Source organism: Dichotomopilus funicola, assembly GCF_033296635.1.
Source record: "Dichotomopilus funicola strain CBS 141.50 unplaced genomic scaffold C8A04scaffold_10, whole genome shotgun sequence".
NCBI classification, from domain to species: domain Eukaryota; kingdom Fungi; phylum Ascomycota; class Sordariomycetes; order Sordariales; family Chaetomiaceae; genus Dichotomopilus; species Dichotomopilus funicola.
This window is the reverse complement of record NW_026944031.1, coordinates 491,745-518,052: the sequence shown is the minus strand read 5'-3', so window position 1 is coordinate 518,052 and position 26,308 is coordinate 491,745. Positions and strand designations below refer to the sequence as shown.

The following is a 26,308-nucleotide window of genomic DNA, read 5'->3' as shown; positions in this document are numbered from 1 at the left end:
TGTTTGTGGTCCCTCAAGTTCCCACAGCTCGACTTTTAGGAGGGGCTCAAGTGGATGCAACGTGAGTGCTGTGTCCTTGTAACTTTCGCGGGGGGGCACAAGCTTCGAGCCGCAATGGGGTCGCAAAGTCGCAAAAAGGAAAGCAAGAACAGCAGGCAAAGAAAAGAGTAGACGTCGACAAGAAAAATCGCAACACAGGGGCAACAAAGCCAGTTATTATTTATTCGTTCGGAGCTCGGCTCCCCGGTACTAGTTTCCGGCAGAATCGCTCGGAGCTTCCGTTGTGTAGCGCTCGGGGAGTGGTTGAGGACACTTTGCAGCTCTCCAACAAAGACCGGCCCGGCGGGCGGTTTTGGGCCAAATGTGGGGTTGGGAGGTGCGAGCGGGCGGGTGGGTGCAGTGGGCGAGTGGACAAACAAGAGGTGGGCAACAAACCGGGCCGATGCTGAAACAAACACCACCTTCTTATCATGAACTACGCTGGTCCGAAAAGGAGAGACAAGGCGGTTAGAATGGGCTAAAAGTAAAACGCAGAATCAAACCTATTGCTAGGCAGTAATTACATTATTCGCAAGCTATTGGGATGATCACAGATCCAAATGTCGAAATAGCCTACGGGTCCCAGGCATAACTATCCATAGCATGTTGTATGGGCAACATGTCAACACACAATGGAACTGCTCATAGTGTGAAGCAACCCCATCACCTCTTTCAACCCCATTTCTCGAAAGAACAGCTGTGCTCAACTGATCTTCCCCCCATCGAGCTCGGTTTTCGGAGGCTGACGGAGGCTGTTGCTCCAACCGGAACTTGGACCAGCTACACTAGGAGCAGGGGTCCTTCTCCACAAACCGAGCACTTCACAATGCCCCGAACAAGAGAGGCCGCGGCCGAGCCCGCAACATGTCCATGTCCGCGGGGAAAAGCCAAGGCCGCTCAGAGGCGAAAACAATGTGGCGCTCTGGTGTGGCGTTGAGAAATGTGGCTGGTGCAGCTTTCTCCAAATCCCCACCCAACTGACCCTTGCACATGGCCCCACTTAAAAGATTGGATTCGACGCTTGTCAAGTTGTCAATTGGAGAGCTTGAGCTTCGGCTGAGCCGCGACAAAACGACAAGACGACGTCGGTGAAGTCCATGGCCGGCCACATTCCACCATGACCGAGCTCTACCCCTCCCTTTCGCAGTGCGCGCTTGTCGCCGCGGCACTTAAGATTCTGTTGTTCCCGGCCTAGTAAGTCTGGCTGTTTCGTCCCGTCCCTTCACTGCCGACGCCGCGAAACATACCGATTCAGCCCATGGACTTGAAGTACTGACCCTGGTTACACTTAGCAAATCGACCGATTTTGAGGTACACCGCAACTGGCTTGCCATCACCAACACCTTACCGCTATGGGAGTGGTACTACGAAAAGTCGTCAGAATGGACGCTCGACTACCCGCCGTTCTTCGCCTATTTCGAGTGGATCATGTCGCAGGTCGCCAAGCTGGTTGACCCGGCCATGCTCAAGGTGTACAACCTGGACTATGAAAGCTGGCAGACGGTATACTTTCAGCGATTCACCGTCATCATATCGGAGCTGGTCCTGGTGTATGCGCTGCAGATGTAGGTCAAGTTGTACTAGTGTAAACCCCCGGAGGCGGAAGGTAGGCTAACAGGGCAGGTTCATCGACTCGTCACATGGCGTGTCGAAACGCGCAGCGCAAACCGCCGCGATCTCGATCCTCCTCTCGCCCGGCCTTCTCATCATCGACCACATCCACTTCCAGTACAACGGCGCCATGTACGGCATTCTGATCGCCTCACTCGTGCTCGCCCGCAAGAAGTCGACGCTCCTCTGGAGCGGCCTCTTATTCGCCGCGCTGCTGTGCATGAAGCACATCTACCTCTATCTCGCGCCGGCCTACTTCGTCTTCCTCCTGCGCGCCTACTGCCTCTCGCCCAAATCCCTCTTCCGCATCCAGTTCCTCAACTGCGTCAAGCTGGCCGTCGGAATCGCCGCCATCTTCGGCACCGCGTTCGGGCCCTTCGCCCTCAAGGGCCAGATCCCCCAGATCCTCAGCCGGCTGTTCCCCTTCTCCCGCGGCCTCTGCCATGCCTACTGGGCGCCCAACGTCTGGGCCATGTACTCCTTCCTCGACCGCGCGCTGATCATCCTCGCGCCGCGTCTCGGCCTGACGGTGCGGGACGAGGCCTTGCATAGCGTCACGCGCGGCTTGGTCGGCGATACCGCGTTTGCCGTGCTTCCCGATATCACGCCGCGCGTGTGCTTTGCCCTGACGCTGCTGTTCCAGGCGATCCCGCTCCTGAGGCTGTTCGCCCAGCCGACGTGGGATAATTTTATTGGGGCGGTCACGCTGTGTGGCTATGCCTCATTTCTCTTTGGCTGGCACGTTCATGAAAAGGCTGTGCTTCTGGTTATCATCCCGTTCAGCTTGCTGGCACTCAAGGACCGCCGGTATCTGGGTGCGTTCCGCCCGCTGGCCGTCGCGGGTCACGTCTCGCTGTTTCCGCTGTTGTTTACACCGGCAGAATTCCCGATAAAGACGGTTTACACGGTGTTTTGGCTGGTGCTGTTCTTGATGGCGTTTGATCGGTTAGCACCGGCGTCAAACCGGCCGCGGTTTTTCCTGTTTGACCGCTTCAGCACGTTGTATATCACGGTCAGCATCCCGTTGATTGTGTACTGCTCGTTGGTGCATGGCATTGCGTTTGGGAAGAGTTATGAGTTTCTGCCGTTGATGTTTACGAGCTCGTACTCGGCGGTTGGGGTGGTGGGGAGTTGGGTTGGATTTATGGTTGTGTATTTTACGTCATAGGCTTCTCTCTCGTTTCGTTTTTGTTATATTTCAGTTTCGCAAAATACCCAAAGCCAGTGTTCGTGGTTTACCCTCTGCGGCCTCTGATTGGCCGGATCGGAGGGTGGGGCGGGCACCGCCACACCGCGCAACTGGTTTGAGCTCCTGAGATAACCCAAAGCCTATTAAGTGCATACAGATTGTCAAACCGGCGGCTCCTTGAGATGAATGGAAGCACTTGAACCTACCATTAACCCTCGTGGGCCTGGGCAATAAACCCCGTCCGAGTCCTCCTCTTCATCCGAAGTTAGACGGATTTTCATTGGCCAGGACGGACCAGACAAACGCGAAACAATGGTGGACCCACATAAAGATACATCTGCAACCACCTAACTTAAGCGGGGCATGGAGGTACCTCTGCGACGAAACCAGAGAACAAAGACGCACCACCCTCGAGAAAGCAACCTCCCCTTCCTGTTTGGACGGGGTGGAGAGACAGAAAAGCATGACACGACATTCGCTGACAGGTCCTAAACCGCCAAACTTGAACACTCATCTCATCAATTGGCAATTGCAAAGTATTTTTTTCAAAGCAACAAGGGACCAAATGCATCTGCAAGGCTGCTGCAACGTGAACTAAGAAAATCGAGATACCGTTCCATTCTCCTTTTTAACATTCCATTTCAGCCTTGTGTTGGACCCACTGTTTCCCGAAGCGGCGGACATGCTTCGGCACCTCGGGCACACACGTTTATGTGTATAGACAAAGCGCTTGGGCTGTGCGCTTTGTTATTTCTGCGGAAGATACGGCATATGAGAATGTGTATGGTAGGGATAAATGTAGAAAAAAGAGAGGGAATGTGGCCGGTGCTGTGTCGCTCTGACTTGGAGGAGAAAACGGTCCCGGGCCGAGATGCAAACCCGGGAAATAATAAAGTGTGCAAGGTGCGCTTGAGAGCCGCATTGTTCCGATACCTGGCTGTAAATACATGCACCGTTTTGTTTTCGAATTTCTACTCAAAGGAGCTCCCAGAGGCACATGGGAATGCCCTGGAATGGAAATTCATAATCGCAAAGGCTCCTCAGGTCGAGTTGAGGCCAATTTGCCCCCTCGAGATGAAGGGTTGATGATTTCAGTGAGCCGCAGGTGTGCTAGCGCGGTACCAGCAGGACGTTGGGCGGGCTTGGCGGCAGGTCGATCGATGAGATCCAAACCATGCGTGGGGAGGTTGTGTTTGTGCATGTCTCTCCGATGTCTTGACATCGGATGTTAGAACTCTCTTCAAACTGCAAGCAAGCCGCTCAAGTTAGATACAAGAGGGTAATACAGCATCCCGGGCCTGGAGACGGCAATGCACTCCTTGGGAGTCTCATGGTTGAATGTTGTGTGGGTGTTGTTGAAGCATGGAAAGGGGAGAGTCCCGCGTTCAGCCCGTGTCCCGGGGTTGGCGAAGACCCCTACCCATGAAAAAGGAAATTTGCTTTGCACTGTCGTGGGCGTAAACAATTGAAAAATGCCCCAATCGGTGCGCTTCAAGCGTCTGCTGATAGCCCTCGTCGCGGCGAGCAAGACGAGTACAAGAACGTGGGCAAAGCATGTCCGTCGGGCGGCTTGGGTGCAGGAAGAAGGGTGCCCAGGGTGGTCGGGGTCTGCGAGGAGGAGGAGCCCTTTTTGGTGTCGGGCCTGGAAGAGAGATCCCCGTCCCCTGCCAAAGCGGGTCCGGGATTGCCAGCGCGCGCTGCGGGCCTGCGGGCTTCCTTGGGTGCGGGTCGGGTGCTTAGAAGTGCGGCTTGGTGGTGCTGTTCGCGGGACCACACTGCACGCTGCACACTGCGACCTAAGCCCGTGCTCCCTCCCCATTTGCCGTTCCCCCTTCCCCTTGTTGAACTTTTTTCCTCCTCCCACCTCGCCCTCTATTTTTTTCACACTCTTAGCTTTTTTTCCTCCCTCGCAACAATCCACGATTCCGGGGCTGCAGCACCTCTGCTCACCACCACCACTTACACGCAGACCGCGCCAACACGAAAACGGCCACTTACACGCATTCTCGCAGGCGCGTAACTCCTACCTGGGACTGGAACCCCCCGTCGCATCAGCCTTGCATGCTTTGCTCTCACCGCGAACCTGTCCGCTCTCCCTGGGCGGCCACCAACCCTGAACCCTCTCTCTCCACCCGGGCAATCCGCCACGGGTCGCGACGGCCAGCCCCAACCAGGGCCACGGAACACCACAACGCGTCTCAATCACCCACATCACCGCGTTTTTTCACCCCACATCGACTCGGGACTTGGGGTTATTTGCCATTGGCAAGGCTGAGACAAGGTTCAAGATCGAATTCGATATCAGCCTTGCAGAAGTGCATTTTGGGAAGAGGGGGGAACATTCTTCGGCTCAGGCTCCTCCGCGTTTTCGCCCTTTTCTTTTTCCTCCTGTTTACGGCGGATCCTACGAGCGGACACCACTCCTACAACTATAATAATCTCTACCATAATCACCAGCCATGGTACGCGGCAACCTTCTTGCGGGTGTTTCCGACACACTGCGACCATCATCAAGACCCCCCACCAAGTTACTAACCCCTACCGCCCCCCAGGTCCTGTTCAAGCGCAAGCCGGTGCAGTTTCTGCCCGTGCCCGAGCTTGACGATGACAATCAAGAGGTAGGCGACCATGCAGCTGTCCCTGTAGCTGCAGTCTGGATTCAATGGCTAGAACACGTGTTAACGAGTGCCGGGTGATTTACTGTACAGATCTGGTATATTCCCCAGACGGGCGAGGTCTTTGTCACATACGAGGATTACTTGAATAGGTATGTTGTTTTCATCTCATAGTTCCCTACACCCCCCGCCGCATGCAACAATGTGAATGGCTGCTAAGACCCGGTAGGATGGACTTTTACAAGCAGGTATGCGCGCCTAACCCCGGCCGTAAGACCCGGCCGATGATTCACACGTACACACTAGAAACGCTTTATTTGCACCATCAGTGGCCATTCAGGCCTGACATTCTTTGACGCACTAGAGAGCGAGGTATGTGCCCTCCCGTTTCACCCCGCCCTGGGCTATTCTTGTCTTCCTTTTCTGCCATACACCCCCGAGGGGTGGACCACTAACGTTGAGATTGCCCCCGCTTAGCTCGCCGGTGCCGCCGAAGTCAACCAAGCATTCCCCGAAGCCCTCAAGGGCCCGATCCTCCGACGTGTCCAATTCCAGACCGTGTCCCGCATCGATACCTTGGTCGACCAGGTGTACGACGAGTTTAAGAACGATTACTACCCCGGCGAGGCTGTTACAGTATACGTGGTGGGCGGAGAGAGGCTGAAGGGTGTGGTCCGGGACAAGATGCGCTTCGGGAGCAAAGTGCTCCCCGATGGCACCCAGACCCCGAACTTCTCGCGCTACTTTGTTAGCCTGGACGAACGGCCGGACGAGGAAGCCATGGTCTGTGAACCCAACATTTTCCGCGACCGCAAAGTCTTTACCAAGGCCGTTCTCCGATCCTTTATCAAGAACACGGTGACGAGGGAAGCCTGGAATGGAGCCCCATGGCTAGTGAAGAACGATGTCGCGGAAAAGTACCACATCGACACGCGCATCCCGGCCCACTTGCGCTACGACAACAAGTTGTTGGAGCGGAAGCAAATACAGCTTCAGAAGAAGGCATCACACTCGGACCTGACGCCCCAAGACTCGCCCGGCCCTGTCAGCCCCACCGGCTTCCGGTTGCCCGAGCTCAAGCCCGCGCCCAAGAGCCACAAGTCGAAGGCGCAACAAGCGCTCCAGGCTCAGCAACATGCCATCAAAGGCAAGCACAGCACGTTCGGGGGCCACGAACCAGGCTCCTTCATGCATCTTCCGCTCCCCGGGAACTCCTTGCAGCAGTTCCCCATGTCGTACCGCGATCAGCCCCCAGAGCCTATCGTCCACCAGCGCGAACCGACCCCACCCCCACCGCCTCCGAAATACCCGATCGAAGACTTGCAGGTCGAGTCGCGCGGCCTTGTTCGACCGCAGCTCAAGTACATGTGCCGCGACACGCCGGTCGAAGTTGGGCCCGAGTCCAAGTCGCCGTTTAGCGAGAAGATTTTGATGAAGTCAATAGGACCCTTGCTTGAAACATGGGATACACTCAACGTCTACTGCGAGATCTTTAAGCTCGACTCGTTTACGTTCGACGATTACGTGGAGGCCATGTTGGTTGCGTCTGTGGACAGCCCAGTGCAGCTGTTTGACGAGATCCATTGCGCCGTTCTCAAGATTCTCGTCACTTCCGAGGCTGACGGCGGTAAGGTCCAGATACAGCTGCCGGAGTTGGATGATGAAGACGAGGAGGAGGACGAGGAAGAGGAAGAGGAGGGAAGTGCCGAGCCAACTCCCGAACCGGAACCGCAACCAACGGGACGCGCGACGCGGAGGAGCTTGGCCAAGGCGGAAGCGGAGAGACTAGCAGCAGAGGCGGCTGCGGCCGAGAAGGAGATGCAGGAGGCAGAAGACGCGCCGAAGCACCAGGCGGAGGAATTACTCCACGACTACGACTGGATCGAGCAGCTGTCGAAGCGCGAGTTCAAGGACGGCGGTTGGGAAATGATCTTGGTCGGGTTGCTCCATCAGTTGTCTAAGAATGAGCGGCTTAGCGCCGCCTGTGAAGAGCTTCTCCAGCAGCTGGTCCCGACTGACATCGAGCCGAGCCAAGAGACGGTGCGCCAGCAGTACTCGGCCCTCGACATCAACTACCGCGTGCAGGCGCTGCAGATTATCTGCATGCTCACGTCCGAGACTAGGGCGATCCGTGGGTACATGGAGGACTGCAGTGAGACGATGACAGGGTACAGGAAGGAGAAGATTGAGTGGCAGAGAAAGAGGAAGCAACTGTGAGTCCACTCTCCTCTGTTTTCTGACTAGTCTGCCGATTCATTTGGTGCTAACCTGACGCAGGATTGAGGACCTCAAGCAGCTCAACGACCAGCGCAAGATCCTGCTACCCGATAATCTACCCCCCAGTCCACCGTTGGAACCGGCCAAGACAAATGGGGACGTCAAGATGTCGGATGTGGAGGACTTGCCAGCCAACACCTCTGACGAGGTCGCAGACTCGGATGACGATGGTGCAGTGCGGAAACTGCGGCGTGCTAATGACCGGGCCGCGGAGCGCAAACGGAAGGCTGAGCTCGAACAGGAGCGCAAGGAGAAGGCGGAAGCAGCAGCCAAGGTACCCAAGCAGTCGAAGCAGTTCCAGCGGGTGCTGAAGGACATCCAAAAGAAGGAAGAAGAGATTGCCGAGTGTGAGCGCGAGATTGCCGTGATCGACAACGACCTACGCGAAGCCGACTGCCCGCGCACGCGTGTGCTCGGCAAGGACCGTTTCTGGAACCGGTACTACTGGTTCGAGCGCAACGGCATGCCATACGGGGGGCTGCCCGACAGCTCCACGGCTTCGGCAGACTACGCCAACGGCTGTCTCTGGGTGCAGGGTCCTGACGAGATCGAGCGGGAGGGTTATATCGACATGAGCCCCGAGTACCAGGACGAGTACGTGGCCAAGTTCAACACCACGGTGCCCGAGCGCAAGAAGCGCGAAGAGGGCGCCACCAGCGTCTACAACGCCTGCCAATGGGGGTATTACTCAGAGCCGGAAGACGTCGACGCCCTGCTCGGCTGGCTCGAGCCCCGCGGTGTCAACGAACTGAAGCTGCGCAAGGAACTGGTCAACTACCGCGACAAGATCGCCAAGAACATGGAAAACCGCAAGGCCTACCTTGCCGAGGCCGAGGAACAGCAGAAAAAGGAGCGGGAAGAAGCCGCAAAGGCGGCGGCCGCTACCCCGGCCCCAACTCCCACACCAGCGCCCCCCACAACAACAACAACCACATCCACCAACCCCCCCAGCAAACGCATGACCACCCGCGGCCGCGGCGTCACCACCATCTCCGCACCCCCCCTCGAACCGTCCCCCGAACCCCCCGCGCCTCCCGCACCAATCGCGCCCGTAGTCGTTGCAGCGCCGACGTCCTACCGCTGCATGGCCTGGGAAAATACCATGGCCCTTGAGGATATTGGGCATCTGCACAGCCTGCAACCGCCCCCGGCTCGGTCGAGGAAGATGACCAAGAAGAAGGAGGCGGCGGAGAAGGCGGCTGCGGAGAGGGAGAAGGCGGAGGAGAAGGAGGTTATGGTTACTAGGGGGAAGAAAGGGCGGCAGGGGGGGAGGTGATATAGGAGGGGTCGTTATGGAACCATGGGGATCAGGGGGGAGATAAGATAAGCGGAGCAAGAACAAGGAGGAATAAAGGAACCGAAGACGGAAGTGTGATTTTCCGGTGTTTGTGTTTGCATTGGGTTGTTGTGTTGTTTTTTTTGTAACGGGCGCTCGAAGAGAAGAAAAAAAGAGACCATAGTTGGGGGTTGGTGGTGTTGTCTGGTATTGTATTATATTTGCATTGCATTGTATTGCATTGCATTGCGTTTTGTTGCTCTTTTTTGGTTTCCCCTCCATTGTTGTGGCTTGCTGCTTGTTGTTGTTTTTGCGCGTGCTGTGGTTGTATATCTGGGTAATTTTGGGTCTTTGGCATGGTATCCTTCAGTTGGTTTGTTTTGTGGTCGGCCATGGTAGAGACCTCTTCTGCATTCATAATGGGGTAAAGGGGCTGTTGTGACAGATGGGAGGATAAGGTTGTCGTTGTCGTGGATGGCTGGGCTTGGGATGTGAACGGGGGTGAAAGAGATATGGGGATGGTAGTAAAATTGCGTTGCGTTGCGTTGTGTTGCATTTGTATCACGGCACATCGATCGCATTGCTGTTGTTTGCTGAGCGGTTGCTTCGTTGGTTGGTGTTGGGTAGGTAGTTAGTTAGTTGAATGAGATGGAAAAGGGGGGATTCCTTCTGGAATTTTCACCAAGGTACGTAGATAGGAGAGGAACAGGGCACTTCTGACACATTTCTTTATGGTTCGAACCCTGAGGTGCTGGTGAATTGGTATTTGGCTGAGGGAGGGATATACAGGTAAGAAAGGATCTTATTATGTAGGCTCCGTTAATATCCAGTGACGTGGATATACCCCCAGCTATATACCCCTCCTACTCGCCACCTTCTACCTTCAGTATATATTACTCCCCCACCCGCCGCCCCCTCGCAATCTCCTCCAACATCGCATCCCCCTTCGGCGCCGCCGTCAAATTCTCGTACCCGTCCTTTGTCACCAAGATGTCATCTTCAATGCGCACACCGCCGACATCCCAGTACGTGTCAAGCACGTCGCGGTCGATGAACCGCGCGTGCGACGGGTTGGAGAGGAAGTTGCCTTCGATGTACTCCCGGCAGAAGTAGATCCCTGGCTCGATCGTGAGGATCATGTTGGGGCGGAGGGCTTGGTAGGGTTTTTTATCTGCTGCCGGTGTTGTTGTTGTTGTTGCCGTCACTGTGGGATCGTCGTGGTCCGAGAATAGTGCGGCCATCGCTGTAGGCGGGACATACTCGCGCTTGCCCCTTCCCCTTCTTCCCGCGCCACGCGCCGTGCTACTCCCAGCTACGCTCATATACAGCCTCTCGTCCCCGGCCACGTCGTGTACCTCCAGCCCGATGTGATGGCCCAGGCCGTGGGGGAAGAAGGCGGCTACGGTCCCCTGCGCGAGAACCTCCGCGGCTGACTCGGCTTTCAGCAAGCCGAGCTTGAGCAGACCGTCGACCGCTACCTCGGCTGCGTGTCGGTGCAGCGACACGTATAAGACGCCCGGCCGCACGCGCTCGATGCATTCCTCTTGCATGCGCTCGACTAGTCGGTAGATGGCTTCTGCCTTGGGGGATGGGAAGGGGGAGGATGAGGACGAGGATGAAGACGGGGACGGGTATAGCGGCAGGGTACGGGTGATGTCGCTGGCGTAGCAGCGGAACTCAGCGCCGCCGTCGATGACGAGGAACTGGCGGCCGTCGGTGAGGGTTTGATTGTTCTCATCGTAGTGGAGGATACTAGCGTTGATGCCGCTGGCGACGATGAGTGGGTACGACTGGGTTGGTGCGCCGTGGGCGGTGCAGGAGGCGATGAATTGGGCGTCGATCTCACGCTCGTTGGTGAAGGTTGAGAGGCGGCTGAGGAGGGCGCGGTGGGCTTCGCTCTGGGGGTTGTTAGGAGGTGTAGTTGGGGGAGAAAGGTTAGGGTTGAGCGTCAGGCATCATATGCAACATACAGAGATATGGTTTGCCCGCCGGATGACCTCGACTTCATACTCCGTCTTAACCACCCTCGCATTGTCCGCCGCCCGCAGCAGGCTCGACGTATCGACGTACACCGGTGCGCCCTCTGCCACCTTAGGCACCTGGTCGGAATGCAGCGTGTACAGTGTATCCCCGTCCTTGAGCAGGTCGGCGAGCGCTTTGTCGAGCCCTTCAATGGGCCGCACATCATCCAGGTCTGAGGCAGCTTTGCATTCCTCGATTCCAGGCAGCCGGCCGAAGTAGAGCACTGTGCGAGGCTCCACGTGCGGGATCCAGAGGACCAGGTGGTCGCGCGCGATGTCGTAGGTCACAACGCAGCCGGGGAAGTCGGCGCCAGAGACGTAGTAGAAGCTGGGTGTGTTAGTTGGCCGGAAGTCACGTTCGGGGAGAGGTGGGTAGAGAACGGAACGTACTGTCTGCGCTGGCGGAACCTGGGCCCCATGTCTGAGTCGTCGTAATACTTGCTGTCTTGGCCCGGGAGGTAAATGATACCGCGGTTGACCCCGAGTTCGTGGGCCACCCTGTGTGCATGAAGTTTTGCTACAGTCGGTCAATATGACATGCCCAAGAACCGGCGAATAAAAGCCCCAACTCACCAGGATACTTCCCCAAGTCCTTCTCTAACCACGCCCGATCAAACACAAATTTCTTCCCTTCCTTCCCCAACGCATTCCCGGACTGCATGGTCGTCTTCTCAACAGCCCGGGGTGTCGTTTGTGATGTGACCGTTGATGGCGACGATGCCGATAACGATGACGGTTGAGGGGCGGAAAGACCATCAGAGAACGACGGAGAGGTAGTAGACTGAGGCAGCATGCCAGCATGCCGAATCCGAATAGACCTAAACGCCCCTATGATCAGTCATAAGCCCGCCCTAGACATTGAACCGTATATATAACCCAACGGCCAAGCACGCATCAAGCAACAGCCAACCTCATACTGCGTGAATGAGTGCCAGCAAGACGATTAAAACACTCAATCTGGCCCAATCACCCCAAAACAAGCGGACCACCTTATCCTCAACCCGCTAACATGTGGTGCTATGATACACCCTAAATCCAACTTACAAGGCATCAAACTCCCCATCATGCACCACCTCAAACGACCCGTCACTCATCCGCTTGGTATTAGCGGGTTTCGCCTCGGATGACGTCGCCATGTTGTTCAAATTAAGTAGGTAGCTCGGCCGGTAGTTCGTGCAGTGTAGGTCCTCAAAGCTCCTAAGTGAGAACAAATAAATAAATGGAAAATCCACGTCTCAAATCCGATAATTTATTGTCGAAAGCTTGGTTGTCAAAGGTCAAATGCAAGCAAGACGGTGTGGATGGGATACCTTAATAAGTAAGATGCATCAGGTAAGGGGAAAAGCGGGGTGAGTCGTTCAACCAACTCGGGTTAGAATCCGAGCTTTGGGAGTGGCGTTTGGGGCTTGTCTCGAAAGGGAAAGATAAGGAAACGTCATGTTATGTGAATGGGCATTTACATACCATCGTATTCGTACGCCGAAGTGTAATTTAACCTTATTTTTAGCAACTTGGATATGGTTAATGATACCGTTCTAAAAGGGATTGAGAAGCTACCTTGGTTAATGTTATGGAACATCCAAGCGTGGATTTGACAAAACTGCCTGGGCATGATCATGTCATCGTAGTTTTGCCAACAACCCAATTACCAGCTCGCTCTGTTTGTCTCTTAAGGGTTTTTGTTGCGCCAGATATATGACATATTTATCTTTAGATATCCTACTTTTATCAAAATTCGCAACCCTCTCCATAAACACGACCCTTCTGTGTCCAGTCATTTCCAACCCATCTTGGCTGCTGGAGCTTATCCCGTTCTAACCTAACACTAACTTGTACCTGCCTCAACTAACTCTTCCAAGTTCCGCCATCTGTTGGCCCTCCACGATTCTACCACTCCCCATTCCTCCTTCCATCCTGTCAGCCCGTCCATGTTCGTTGTATGTCTCGCTGTCGTTGTCGTAACATAGTAGCGAGAGTCGTCCTCAATCGTGAGTGAGTTTTATCCTTTTGTCTAAAAGGGGAAGAAAGAAGAAGAAAAGAAAAAAAGATGGAAGAGGCTAGAAAGTAGCGAGGGGATAATTAAAAAGAAGATAAAAACAAAGCGAGTGCTCGAGTTATCCAAACTCGATAAATCTGCCGGTATCCGTTTCCGTTTTAACCCATCTCCGGGGTATTTTTCATGACCGTTCGTGGCATTCCGTTTCGCCGTTCGAGGTATCAGTTGTGTCATCAAACAGTGGTTTGACGAACCCAACAAAAAGGAAACTCTTCAGATACCCAAATCTGATTCCAAGCACCCTTCTCGATGGAGCCACCTAATCTTCTCGTTTTGGTTTGCGTGGAAATGTCGGGCTTTGATATGCCGAGGCTGTCGGGTGTTACGACCACATTTTGGGCTTCCAAGCCCTCGTTTTTTTTGGTTGTCGGCACAACCTCTTGACTGTTGGAACTCTTTCTTCCGCCTGTGATCCTTCGGTTTCCGCTGGCCTAGTCGCCCCCTCGGGATTCGAAATTTCACGCTTCTTCTTCCGCTTCTCTTATCCCACCTTGCGCCCATGTTTCGCCTTGTGCTGCCACAAGTATATCCCCCGGGTGGTTGTCATCGGTAGGTGTTGCTGTTCAAAACATCGTCCCATTCACCTGGGATAATGGGATCGGGCATCATGTCACCCATCATGTCGCCGCCTTGCTGCTGCTGTTGCTGGTGATGTTGATGCTGCTGCTGCTGTTGCTGATGTGGATGTGGATGTTGTGGTATCTGTTGGTGTTGTTGTTGATGTTGGTGTTGGTGTGATTGATGCTGTTGTTGTTGATGTTGGCCCATCTGCTGGTGGTGATGCTGTGCCTGAGGATGTCCATGCAGCCCATGATCGGACTGCATAGCAAGCATATTGGGGTTCCCATACATCTGCGTAGCGGGGTTGAGCCCATGCTGCTGCTGGTGTGATCGTTGAGCTTGGGACATGAGGTATGGAGACATGGGTTCAAGGAGCTGCCCCTCAATGCCATGGTACACGTTAGGGATGTAGAACTGCATGGCGTCATGGGACTGCCCGGTGTTGGTGGCCTGTGGGGTCTGGTTGCTTGGGTGCTGGCCAGCGGGGTCGATCGGGGGTTGGCTCGGGTATGCGAAGGGGTCCTCCGAAGGGAACATCATGGCGTCCATCTTGTACAAAGAGCTGACCGAGCCCCCACCGGTCTGGCCCTGCTGATGGAACCCCTGAGCATGGCCGGGCATGGTTCCTTGCGTGTTCGCGTTGGAGTCCGAGCCTGTACCATGGAGTGGCATGTTCATCGGTAGTATCTCCTGGAAGTTGGTAAAGCTCTGCTCCGCCAGGCTGCTGTGCTGGAATCCAATCGTGTCGAAGGACGCGGTCCTCTGGGGAGGTGCTCGCGCCTCTCGTCGGAGCAGGCCGATGGCCGGCCGGACCATCTCTTCTGATCTGCGCTGCGGGATGGTGTCCTGCAGATCTGAGCGGCTCGGCAACGTCACGCTCCCTGCCCTTGACCCTTGACCAGCACTCGAGGCCGGGGCCGGAGCGGATCGTTTCTTTGTCGGGGTTGGTCTCGCCGTTGATTTCGTCACTCGATCTGGTAATTTTTCAAACAGGGGCTGGTGGATCACTTGTTAACACCGGCTGATCTACTGGTCCTTTGACTGCGACGTTAGCGAGGGGTGAGGGACTTACATTCAACGCTGCGGTGATGCGGTCGGCGGCCAGGCTCCGTTTCGCGAGAGCTGCGATGACGTCTTTCCCAGCTCTGGCGTCGGCTAATATCTCGGCCGACCCTGCTTTGTCGGGGTTCTCCAGCACAAAAAAGATGAGCGAGAGAATGGCAAAGAACTCGGTGTAGAGGATAAACCAGTACGGACCAATGAGCACCGCCTGCTTTTGAATCTCAATTCCAATATGGATGATGTTCCGCGAGACGGTAATCCCCGCGGCCGCACAATCGTAGTACCGGGGCTCGATCTTTTTCCCGCCCGTTAGGCGTGGCGAGATGTAGTGAAGGAACGGTCTGTAGAGCATCATCTGGACATGGGCAAATCCAAAACGAAGGAGAGTTCGAACGCTATTCAAGATCTTGTTAGCCCCGAGCGCCCTGGTCTCCGTCAAGTGCAGCGGTCACTTACCGTGTAGCCTCGATCGGGCCCCCGTGGCTAGGCCGCCAATAGTCGTTGAGGTTTGACTGCCAGTCATGCAATTCTTGCTCAATGGCCTTAACTCGGCTATAGTTGATTGTAAACGTTCTCTCCGGCTGCCGTCCTGTTAGATTATCCTCCTCAATTCCCCTCAACGGATATATTTCCTTGACGACCCTCGCCAAAATCCTCATGAGTTCGTTGTGCGCGTTGAATGCCTGAAAGAATGACGGAGTACCCGGGGGCGGCGCCCGGATGGCCTCCTTGGTGATATATTCGTCGTCGACCTCTGTGGGAAGTGGTTGGTCGACATCTTCGTCGTGTAATAGGAGAGGGAAGCCAAGGATCGCAGAAACATAAAAGTCCATCTGTCGAATAACGTGAAATACCCGCCTCCTTGTTTCGTCCTCGATCGGGGTGATTTTGTCGTGTGCGAGGTGGCGGTGCAGGCCCATCCGGAGGCACGATCGGAGGGCAATGCCGAGGAAGGCATAGCAGTCGCTGATGTTGGAGGTTGCTTGGAGGAAGAGGATCATGTACACGAGTGCTTGTAAGGACGCCATATCCCGGCATTCCGCCATATCCTGGAGAACCAAGCGGGCGGAATTATAGTATTTAACCCTAGACATAGCGGCCAGTAAGTAAATAATCAAATTTATCAACCGATAAGGAGCGGTTGTTAGACAAAGGGGGAACGAAAGGGGGTAAGATGGCTGGAAAGTGTCAATTACCCTTCGCTTACAGCGGAGCTGTACGTTACCGTACCCTCCGGACCTTCGTCTTGGGAAACGTTGTACACACTCCCCAACGCCAGCACCGAGTACAGCAAACCCAAGAATCTCTGCTCTTCGTTCCCCCAAGACCCCTGCGGCGTGCTGTACAGTCTGTCGAGCGTCTCAAAAAACGTCGGCCGGTGGACCACCCGAAGCAGACAAGTCGCACAGTCGAGCGAGTAGTGACAGAGCTTATCGACCCTATCGCGCGGGGGGAGGGTGTGCATCGTCGGGTTTGTCAGAGGCGAGGCGGCTGGGGAACTTGGGGTGTGGATGGTGAACAAGCCAGGAGGGATGGCTGGCCGGGGTAAGAAGGGAATCTGGTATTCGTTTCCCAGCAACGTCTGAAAATGATCCTTCATCCGCCGAAGGAACACGGCGCCTGACGAGACACCGTGGAAGTCCCACTCCCCGCTTTCCTTGAGATCCAGTTGACCAATCGACTCGATCATGGACATGATCTGGGCGTCCTGCTGCTCGTCTGGCCGAGCATTGGAGGCTTCCGCCTTGGCCTCCTGAGTTCGAGCTCTCGCCTTCTCCCGGTTGCGGAATTCTTGCTGGACTGCCGGATCGAGGTTGGGATCGGCGAGGTCGACGTTAGGCATGAACTCGCGCAGTAGAGCCATGGCGCGGTCGAGCTTGTTTTCAAGCGCTTCGATGTATTGCGGAGCAGGGTTCCTGCGGCGGTTAGACGGTTTATCGTAGGTGCATTCTAGAACCCGGTTAACGAACATCCACAACCCAGCAAGCGGGAAACCACCCAAGAAGGGAAGACGAGGAAGAGGAATGGAGGGGTAGAAATGGGAAGTTTCGCTGTGTTACCATAACTGTAGACGGAGCAGTGCGTACAAGGCTGTTTGCCATCGCACTTGATCTTCTTCCGACGGCATTCGTCACAAGCGCGGGTTACCCTCCGGCGCTTCTGCTGAGGCATGTTCGGGACATCATCGCCATCGTCCAGCGCTCCTGACGCATCCTCTGATCCGGGCCTGATGGACTCCTGAGCGGGGGACATGCCGCTTTCTGACTTCACCACAAACTCCTCTAGGGACAGGTCGGCCGACTCCTCGTCGGACATGTTGTCTGGGCTATTGGCCGAGCCGGAGGACTTGGGCGGGTTCGAAGCCTTTCTCGTGCTGCTGCCAGCTCGGCCCGAACGCGGAGGCCGCGAAGGCGGCCGGGTTGCGCGGGGAGTCGAGGTTCTGTCGGGAACGGGACCTGTCATGGTTGCTTCCCGGGAAAACGGACAAACAGGTGAGGGAATCACGGGGATAGATGGTGGTTACCTCCGTGGGGGGTTGCTTCTCACTTGCCCGTCGGGATGGGGTTTCAGGGCTGTGCTCGCACATCTGATTTATGAGTGGGGGGAGGAGGGGGGGAAAAGGCGTGCCGCTGAAGTTTACACACACAAGAACCGGGAGTCGGGGGTAAGCGGGTGTCGGCCGTCGTGGGTGAAGAGAAAGTTTGGCTGAGCGCAGCACCGGGTACTCTGCATTTAGAGGATGCGCAGAGAGATCAAGGGCTTTACGCTGGACGAGAGTCGTCTGTCCAAAGCCTGCGTGGTTAGGGGGGGGGTGGTTCTACGGAAGCAAAGGACTTTTCCCGTTTGAGTTGACACACCCTGTTCCTCAGGAACCCCCGAATAGCGAATTTATCCTGGGTCGACTCCGCTCAACCTGCTTGGATAGCAGCAGTTCAAGTGGGGAGACGAGAGCTTGGGGGAGGGGAACAATCGCAGCACAACAGACTCTCGAGCTCGAGAGAGCGCACGGCGCTTCTTTGTACAGGAGTTGTCAGGATCCGTCCAGTCCTTCGGGGTGGACCCCGCTGTTTTCCTAGGCGCTTTTCCGGGAGCGAAGCAGGGATGGGGGGAGGCGGGAGCCGGCGCCGACTCGGGGTTAGTGTAACACGGACACTAGACGAAGAACGCGGGTGTTGATGAAGTCGCGGAGATCGGATGAGAAAAAGGTGGACGAGATGTTGAAACAAAACCGCGGCTGGTTGGCTGGGAAAGAGGAAGCACCTTTAGAGCCGAAAAGAGGACCCGGAGAGCCGCTTGAAAGCACATTGGTCGAACCGGAATACGAAACTGTGAGTAGCAACAACCCAAGGGCCCAGCATACGATTTTGTTGGCCTCGAAGAAAGTCGGCAATCACCGCTCCCTGGTTGGATGGATGACGGTTCAGAAGATGTGGAGCACCATCCTCTCTGGCTCCAAAAGTGTGTGTACACACAGTACCTACTTCGTATCGCCGACCGTGGGAAGCCCCCTCCCCCCTCCCTCTAACCCCTGGCATCGTCTTGTGCTGGGGTTCGGTTGCAAGACAACAACTCCTCGGAAGCGTTGCAAGGCTTTCGCAGCTGCGGGCGTTTTCAGCTTGTTCCCCATCCTCGGTTGCGTGATGCATGTTGCACGCGTCGCAGCGAAGGGGTCGACCGCGAGCGGATGAGAGTTGCCCCCTTTCTCATGCCGCGGGGGTCCCTAGCCGCGTGCCGTTCGGTCGCTTTCCATGTTCCCAGGACTCTGGGGTAGGTGGTAGTTTATCTCCGGTGCCGATGCAACGGGCACGAGACCCTTTGTCTGTACATAGTACCAAATGGAGGGACACGCTCCTTTTTTATTGATGGTGTCGGATCATGCTACAACACGAGAAGGCGAGTGAGAGAGCCGGGCCGGGAAAACTAGGAAGGGGGGCAGATTTGGGAAGTAGACAGTGTGTGCGGTTGTGCGGTTGTCGATACACGAATGATGTTGGCGTTCGCGGTGCCTGACTTCGCTTCTGCTTCTACATCGGCTTCCGTAGATCTTCGATGCATGAGTTTTTTATTCTTTTTTACCGTTAGTCGGGAAGGTCGGCTAGCCCTGGGCCCGAAAGCCGACCCGCACACAAAACTTTGGTTCGTGTAGTCGTCCATGCGTGTTGTCGTCTGTGGTGAGCTTTCATTCTCCCATTGAGTTACCTTTTCCCCGAGGCTCTTCGATTCCCAACAGAAGCGGCCAGGTTCAGAATAAGCACGATTCAGACGAGGAAAGCATCCCGCGACTTTCCCGGAATTATTCCCGGAGTTGGAATGGCAATGCGAGGAACAGGAATGGCTCGCGGATGGGAACATGCAGAAACTGGAAGGACGCTTTGGCCCCCAAGGTTTATGTGGATACAGTGGGGATTCCTGGACAGGCTCTTTCCTTCCGCCGCAACGTTAAACCGTGGGGAGTTTGGACCTGCCGTGTGGGCGTTGCCTGCTCTTTCCCCAGCCCACCGCAAATAAACGGCCTGCCCGCTGGGAACGCGGGTTGGAGAGTTCCCATCGTTGGGAAGGAGCCAGGGGCTGGGAGGTGCGGTCGTACCGAAGGGCACCCCAGGCTGTCTGGCGGCCGGCGGGCGAGCCGTCAATATTGGGGCACCATTGGGATGCATATTTTGAGAAACAGCCCGCAGCGGGCCAGTGATTCCTTGACAAAGCACATCTCAAGGGTGCAGCAGATGGGAAACGGACATTGGCGATCTGGAAAGGGTGGGGAACGACATTGGAGCGCTAGAATCTTGGCTGACGTCGTCATGCAGCCTTGGCATGCAAGAACCCCGGGAGAAGATGGGACAGGGGACCACAACGAGCCCATGCTGGTGGACACGCACAGTGCCCTTTTGCGGTTGCGCGCGCAGACTTTTTTCCACACGCGCCCTGGGCTATCCGGTGGGTTCTTTTTTGGGAACCCGGCAGCTGCAAGTTGCGGGCAGGCAGACTGGTGAACGTCGAACTCCGGCGGACCCCCAGGCACGCACGGCACGCTCAGGCACGCCAGGCTGTTTTCTTTTTCTCTGGCGCGAGCAACGTTTTCTGGGCATCGATGATCTCGAAGATCTGATTCGCATTCGGTTACTTGTCCCATGGACCCCTTTTTTGGTGCTTCCACTTTGGGACTTCCGGAGCGTGGGCCGGGTCGCCTGAATCTCGGCGAGTTGTGCTTCCCACTCCAGTGTGGACATACGATGCAACTGCTTGTCGTCTGCGCCAATGTGTGGCCGGGGAAGAACCCCCGAGGACAATCCGACAGCGTGGATATCAGGACCTGCTTGTCCTTGTCAGCCCTGCTGATGCAAAAATAGAACTCCCAAGACGTCGGCACACCTCGGTCGCCGAGACATCCCGAGGTGACCACCAGAGTGTTTTGCCTTTTTCTTTTTTTCCTCTTTCTTTTGTGATGCTGCCCATTCCCTTCAATAACCCTCAACAACGTGTGCCCATTGACAGGTGGAGTTGATGACATGGAACGCCAGTCCGAATTTGATGCCCGATCGGTTTCGCAATCTCTCCACTGTGTTTGCTTGTTTGCTCACGGAACGGAAAACAATGGCCACAACTGAGTCAGCTGGGAGGATGAACGTTGGGTACCTGACTATTGATGGGTTGGCAAGGTTGGCTCCTGGGGAATCCCTAAGTGAGGAAGGAAGGGCGAGAGCGGCTTGAGCGGGTGCCCCACTCTTCCAGGTTACCCCACCAAAGCTCTTGGCCGCCGCTGCCTGTCAACCCCCAATCCCAACTCTCAGCCTTACCTCGGAGCTTCTCAGAGCTTCCTTTAGTTCACAGCCTCGCCGAACCCCGCGTCAACCGCCGACGGGATCTTGAGCGCGATCATTCAAGTCAACATGGCGGACCCTTTGCTCGCTTTCTTTACGTTGATGGATAGCCAAGAGCGCATCATCGTTCGGGGTACGTAGACCTGATATCCCCACCTCGGCGCAATATCTCAGCACCTTGTCGCCTGTTTGCGTCGTCGTTCTCAGAGGCAAGGAACCCAAAAGCTAACCGTGGAGTTAAAAACGACTAGAGGCACCGAACTTTGACCTCGACCTTTACATACAAAACTATAAGGGTTAGCGCGTTCAACCTCCCCAGTTGAATCTGGTAGTTTTGCCTCTAGTTTAGCTCTAAGCTAACAACACCCGCGCCTAGGTCGTACACGCTTCGACCGGCTTTTATTGATCGGACGTAGCTCAGTGCCATTGTGCGTTGATGCGTTGAAGTCCGCAATCGCAGAAGCCAAGCGGGGCAAGGATACCGGCCGGTACCGAGAAGCCGTCGAGTGCCTCCGGGTTGCCGCTCCTACCGAACCTGAAGCCAATTTCGACCAGGCATGGCTGGAAGCGCAAGATGCGGCGAATAAGCTCGAGACCAACCGTTTGACAACCGAACTTAAGGGGTACAAGAACAACTTGATCAAAGAGAGCGTCCGAGTGAGTTTTATGTGCTGTGTAGTGGAGATGATAACGGGGTAAGCCTAACTGATCGTGTTAGATGGGCAATGAAGATCTCGCGAAGCACCTTGAGAGCATCGGCGATCTCAACGCTGCGGCTGAGACATACTCAAAGATGCGGCCGGATGTCAGTACACCTAAGCAGTTTATCGACGTCGGCAAACATCTCGTCCGTGTCTCAATTCACCGCCGAGAGTGGGCTATGGTGGGCGCCCATCTCAGCAAGCTCGGTGGCTCCCAGCCTGCCGAGGAAGAAAGGACAGTCCAGCCCTATCTGAAAATCTCACAGGGCATTGCGTTGCTAGGACATCTTAAGTTCAAAGAGGCCGCACTGAGCTTCCTCTCGACCGATTCGAGTATTCCCGCCGCCACATACAACGAGCTCGCCAGCCAAAGCGACGTCGCGAGCTACGGCGGTCTGCTTGCCCTCGCATCCATGGACCGGGGGGAGCTCCAGAGGAATGTGCTCGACAACGCGGTGTTCCGGACGTTCTTGGAGCATGCACCACACATTCGGCGCGCTGTGACACAGTTCGTTAGCGGCAGGTACTCTGCATGCATTTCCGTTCTCGAGTCATACCGTGCGGACTATCAGCTCGACATCTTCCTACAAAAGCACGTCGCGACTATCTACTCCCGCATTCGCAGCAAGTGTATCATCCAGTACCTGATACCCTTCTCATGCGTCAGCTTGGAGACAATGAACAATGCCTTTGGTGGCCCCGGTCAGGACATTGAGAATGAGCTGGCCGACATGATTGAATCCGGTGCTCTCAAGGCTCGGATCAATACTATTGACAAGGTAGGTTCCTGCTCGCCCAATGTTATTTTGTTTGAAGAAGTGCTAACTGGGCTTCCTTCTTTCAGCTGGTTACCACCAAGGCCGCCAATCCGAGAGCACAGATGCAAGAGGCGGCCCTCCGAACAGCCGAGAATTACGAGAAGCAGGCGCTTGATCGTCTTCGACGGATGGGGCTTGCGGCTTCCGACCTTGAGCTGAAGGGGGGCAGAAAAGGGGGCCAGTTTAGTTCTCAGAGTGATTACATGATGGAAGAGACCTTGGGTTAATGTGGTCCGTTAAGGAGGGTTTAGACTTGATTTGCCGAGTCTCCGTCACTCTTTCTACGAAACGGGAGAGCCGAGAGTTAAGGGGCGAAACCCGCAAGGAAGAGGCCCAGTATTAACTGGCAGATTATTGGTGAGGAGGAAGCTTCGTATGCGATGCTTACCCCGGGATGAGATATGATTACGCCGTCCATGAGGAATGGGATACTCTTGCAAGGCCGAACTTTTAAGCACCACGAAAGGATCAAGTTGTGATTAATTTGGGTATCGCTAGATCACCGAAGTTGATGTCTCTTCCATCCTATCTACGCCCTCTCCACCTAACCCATCAGCTGCCGGACATCCTCTGGTGGCCAGCGGACCTGGGCAAATGTCAAGCACCTCTTGATACTCTGCAGATACTTGCGTGTGACCTCACTGCCCATAATATGACCCCGCTCTCCACCATGCAGCTTTTCACGAGCACTACGCTCGTGGATACCCACCATGGTGACACCAATCGGCCAGGCCGCCTTGCCGATACTGAGACGCAGATACCCGTCATTGGCGTCGACATACCGCCGCTCCTGCGCAGCGTTGACAATCTCGATGACAGGCTCCAGAATACTCTCGTCCAGGTCGCCCTGCTCAAACTTGCGAAAGAGCGGCCGCATCGTCTCCTTGGTAGAGACCATAGCGTTGCGCGCGGCCTGTCCCGCAAATGTATCGGCGTTGTCTTCGCGCGCGAGAGCAATCTCCCATTCGCGCAGGATCATGTTGAAGTAAGACGCCAGCTGGCGGAAGAGCAGTCGGCGCGCTTTCTTGTCAGTCGCCGGCGGGACTTTGTTGGGGACCCTCATATCCTTCTCTTCCACGGGTGGCAACGTGGTCGCGATCGGTCCCGACGACGCCGCGAGCGCTGCTGCTGCTCCGCCCGCCTTGCTGGCTTTCCGGTACCGTCGAAGTCGTGCGTTGTGACTCTCACCAAACAACACCGCCGGCTCGCCTAACCCTCTCAACTTCCCCAACAACTCAACTTCCCCAATATCCTTCACCCCTTCCCCATCATCCCCATCCAAATCCTCCTCATCCTCCTCCTCTCCCTCCTTCCCATCCACCCCCCCATCTCCACCCTCCCCTCCTTTCACCAACTCCGGCAAACCCAACCTCTTCCTCCGCGCCCGTTCCTCTTCCGCCTCTTTTGCCTCGCGCCGTGCGCGTGACTCTTCGGCTAAGCGACGGCGTTTTTCTTCGCGGATGCGTGCCTCGTGGGCGGCGTCTTCTTCGCGCTTGCGCTTGGCGGCGGCTTTGGCGGCGCGCTCGGTCTCGAGGGCTGCTTGCTCGGCGAGGTAGGCTTGGCGGCGGGCGGCTTCGGCTTCGCGGCGGGAGATGAATTTGGGGGGTTGGGGTTGGGGTTGGGGTTGTGGTGATGTTGTGGATTTGTCTGTGGACGTGGGGGGGGTTGTGGGTTTGGTAGAGCTGGGTGATGGTTTTTTGGTGTCTCCGTTGGCTTTGGAGATTTCTTGGGCCATGAGGGCGGCGAAATCCATGGTGGGCGGATGGGCTGGCGCGGTGGGCGGAATGTTTTGATGAAGGGGCGTTGGGTTGGTGGATTAAGGGACTAGGCGGGCAGTTGGAAAAGCGTGCGGGACCGTATCGATCGGGTTGTTGAAGCTCGTGGATTGGTGATGAGAAAAGAATGTCGTGTGGTGTTGAGTTGAAGATTCATTGGTTAGCCTGGAGGCTGAACATCGGCCCGCTAAAAATTGACGAGAGCCGCTAAAGTACCCCGGAAGGTCCCACCGGTACAGCATGAGACCTCCCGCAACTCACACGCAATACACCGAACTGCGATTGAGCCATAGGTTTGGCTGGGACGTCGGTGCCTTGGCGACAGGCCATTGTCGAGGCCCGGTCCAGTGTACCTATCAGAGAAACGGACAGAAACCAAACTTTAGGTCATCCCTTTCACATTCAGCCGCAGCAAACGGTCAATTTGCGATTTACACTCCACGAACGATATCCACAAGCTCAATCATCATGAACCCCCCAAAGGTCGACCGAGACGGCACGCCGCCCTTCACCTTACACATTTCATTTATCACACCACGCCTTCCAAGGCATCGGTAAGCTACCACTTTTTTTTTTCCCTTTTTTCCCCTTTTTTTTTTTCTTTTACGCAAGCAACTTCATTCCCCCCAAACACCCACCCCAAAACAAACCACCCACTAACCACCCCCCAGACCACCCCCCACCCCCCTCTCTCTCACCCTCCACACCTGGGTAAACAGCACCCTCTCCGAACTCTCCCACAACATCCTCACCACCCTACCCCCCTCCTCATCCGTCCTCCCCACCCCCGCTATCGGCACCCGTCTTGCCTTCGCCCTCGCCCCTATCGACCGAGACGACAATGGCAGTCCGCGACCTGCACCGCCCAAGGTTATGGGTACGGTTCTCCTAGGTAGGGGACTACTAGTCAAACCTAGTGCCGGATCTGGAGAAGGTGGTGTAAACCCAGGGCAGCAGGAGGAGGAGGACGGGGGGGATGATGGAGAACCGGATGACGGTGAGGTAGCATTATTCGCGACGACTCTCATGCCCGGCGATGATGTGTATTGCCTGGTATTTCCGCCTGATGAGGTCACGGGGGAGGTGGTGTCTGTTGCGAGCAGTACGCGGATTCTAAGGGAGGCTATGGAGGAGGAGAGTAGACGGCGGGATGGGCGTGGGTTTGCGGCGGCGCCGACGGCACCGGGGGGCCGGTATGGGGATAGTTTTGGAAGGGGGGGGGGTTTGGGGGGGGTTTTGGGGGGGGGGGGGGGGGGGGGGTGGAGGGAGGATGGGCCGTGGAGTGGTGGTGGTGGTGGTGGTGGTGGTGGTGGTGGTGGGGGAAGGTTTGGGAGGCGAAGGGGGGAGATTGGGGGGAGTGTGAGGATACCGGAGGGGGATTGGAGACGGGGAGATCGGTTGCCGGAGGAGGGTTTTGATGCGGGTCGAAGGTGGTAGTTTTTTCTGTGGAAGGCTTCTTTGAACAAATGTGAGAAACCGGCAGTCTCGCGACGGTTCATTCGGTTCTGTTGAGTGGTTCGAGGCTTCGGCGTTCAACAGTGAGGCTTTCGCGTATTTCATATTGTGTGCGTCGATCTCTTCATTTTCCATCATGTCCCCGGTATCTCACTCTCCGATAGCTGACAGCAAGACCGTCCCTATTGCCCCTCTAAGGTCTCGGGCCACGTTTCCCACTTCGAGCAAGGGTTGGGTATGACTTGTGTCAATTCGCGCCTCCTCCCCCAACTCTTTGCGTCCCCACGCAGCATATGTACAGCGACCGCCTCTTCCCTCATCCAACCTCGCCCCAACTCCGTCTCCTTAACGCTCGGAAATCGGGTTTCCCCTCCGCTTCCCACGCAGCTCCCATAGGCCCTATCCCACATCCCGTGTCAGTCATATCTTAGCTCAATATAATCCAGGCCGGATGCCTCTCTGCCCGTGTCTTGGCCTATGGTGCCGCAACGATCCAAGGAAAACTCACGTCGGTCGCGTAGCCCAGGTACGCCACGAAACTCGGTACTACGATGATGTACATGAACGAGACGAAGGCTGTCTTTCTGTTCCACCGGAAGTACTTGTAGCGGTTCCTTTGCATGTCTGGATGACACAAAAGAAACGGTTAGCCGGCCGGTATTCTATCGTCTGTCCCGCGAAGAGGGGGGGATCGTGGGAGTAGAGCAATGATCGTCGCTGTCGCTGTCGCTGTCGCACAGAGCTCAAACGAGGTTCGACGGGGGACGGGGGAGAATTTGGCGAAGGGTGGGTGGGCTCAGGCGTACTCTCGAGGCGGGCAAAGGCCGGGTCAATGGACATCTCTGTTTGCGCGGGGCGCGCAAGAGCGCATCTAGTTAGTCGAGCTCCTTCATCCATCAGAGAGGGGAAGGGGCGGGGGGCAGAAGCGCACTGTAGTGAGGGAGGCCAGCCATCTTGGGCGGTTTTGGGGGGTTCCTCCTTGGATATGTGAGGTGGTTGAACTGTGGTGTGGGCGATTGGTGGAGTGGTTGCG

The 26,308-nt window shown here is 55.9% G+C and overlaps 8 protein-coding genes across 8 annotated transcripts; 4 read left to right on the top strand and 4 right to left on the bottom strand.

Annotated features, from left to right (window-relative positions):
* Positions 1 to 1,156: 1,156 nt before the first annotated feature.
* C8A04DRAFT_10057 (glycosyl transferase) lies at positions 1,157 to 2,818 on the top strand (the record flags this gene model as incomplete). Its single annotated transcript, XM_062776452.1, has 3 exons — positions 1,157 to 1,233; positions 1,332 to 1,604; positions 1,663 to 2,818. 3 exons carry the CDS (start codon positions 1,157 to 1,159, stop codon positions 2,816 to 2,818), a joined length of 1,506 nt encoding a protein of 501 aa, XP_062639630.1.
* A 2,480-nt stretch (positions 2,819 to 5,298) lies between these two features.
* On the top strand, positions 5,299 to 9,007 carry C8A04DRAFT_9978 (uncharacterized protein; the record flags this gene model as incomplete). The annotated part of the gene is made up of 6 exons (XM_062785705.1): positions 5,299 to 5,457; positions 5,548 to 5,606; positions 5,684 to 5,702; positions 5,761 to 5,826; positions 5,932 to 7,667; positions 7,732 to 9,007. 6 exons carry the CDS (start codon positions 5,299 to 5,301, stop codon positions 9,005 to 9,007), a joined length of 3,315 nt encoding a protein of 1,104 aa, XP_062639629.1.
* An 893-nt stretch (positions 9,008 to 9,900) lies between these two features.
* On the bottom strand, positions 9,901 to 11,689 carry C8A04DRAFT_10047 (peptidase M24, structural domain-containing protein; the record flags this gene model as incomplete). The annotated part of the gene is made up of 4 exons (XM_062776447.1): positions 9,901 to 10,905; positions 10,978 to 11,356; positions 11,419 to 11,545; positions 11,602 to 11,689. 4 exons carry the CDS (start codon positions 11,687 to 11,689, stop codon positions 9,901 to 9,903), a joined length of 1,599 nt encoding a protein of 532 aa, XP_062639628.1.
* Positions 11,690 to 13,627: 1,938 nt separating this feature from the next.
* C8A04DRAFT_9973 (fungal-specific transcription factor domain-containing protein) lies at positions 13,628 to 17,170 on the bottom strand (the record flags this gene model as incomplete). Its single annotated transcript, XM_062785701.1, has 5 exons — positions 13,628 to 14,641; positions 14,664 to 15,102; positions 15,164 to 15,793; positions 15,904 to 16,657; positions 16,831 to 17,170. 5 exons carry the CDS (start codon positions 17,168 to 17,170, stop codon positions 13,628 to 13,630), a joined length of 3,177 nt encoding a protein of 1,058 aa, XP_062639627.1.
* Positions 17,171 to 20,595: 3,425 nt separating this feature from the next.
* On the top strand, positions 20,596 to 22,272 carry C8A04DRAFT_9991 (26S proteasome subunit RPN7-domain-containing protein; the record flags this gene model as incomplete). The annotated part of the gene is made up of 5 exons (XM_062785712.1): positions 20,596 to 20,659; positions 20,778 to 20,822; positions 20,903 to 21,183; positions 21,245 to 22,006; positions 22,072 to 22,272. 5 exons carry the CDS (start codon positions 20,596 to 20,598, stop codon positions 22,270 to 22,272), a joined length of 1,353 nt encoding a protein of 450 aa, XP_062639626.1.
* A 317-nt stretch (positions 22,273 to 22,589) lies between these two features.
* C8A04DRAFT_35225 (uncharacterized protein) lies at positions 22,590 to 23,798 on the bottom strand (the record flags this gene model as incomplete). The annotated part of the gene is made up of 1 exon (XM_062783092.1): positions 22,590 to 23,798. The coding sequence occupies one exon, from the start codon at positions 23,796 to 23,798 to the stop codon at positions 22,590 to 22,592; it is 1,209 nt and encodes a 402-aa protein (XP_062639625.1).
* Positions 23,799 to 24,288: 490 nt separating this feature from the next.
* Positions 24,289 to 25,257, top strand: C8A04DRAFT_26071 (uncharacterized protein; the record flags this gene model as incomplete). The annotated part of the gene is made up of 2 exons (XM_062779790.1): positions 24,289 to 24,374; positions 24,492 to 25,257. 2 exons carry the CDS (start codon positions 24,289 to 24,291, stop codon positions 25,255 to 25,257), a joined length of 852 nt encoding a protein of 283 aa, XP_062639624.1.
* A 363-nt stretch (positions 25,258 to 25,620) lies between these two features.
* On the bottom strand, positions 25,621 to 26,115 carry C8A04DRAFT_26070 (uncharacterized protein; the record flags this gene model as incomplete). Its single annotated transcript, XM_062779789.1, has 3 exons — positions 25,621 to 25,674; positions 25,784 to 25,899; positions 26,082 to 26,115. 3 exons carry the CDS (start codon positions 26,113 to 26,115, stop codon positions 25,621 to 25,623), a joined length of 204 nt encoding a protein of 67 aa, XP_062639623.1.
* Between the last annotated feature and the right edge of the window lie 193 nt (positions 26,116 to 26,308).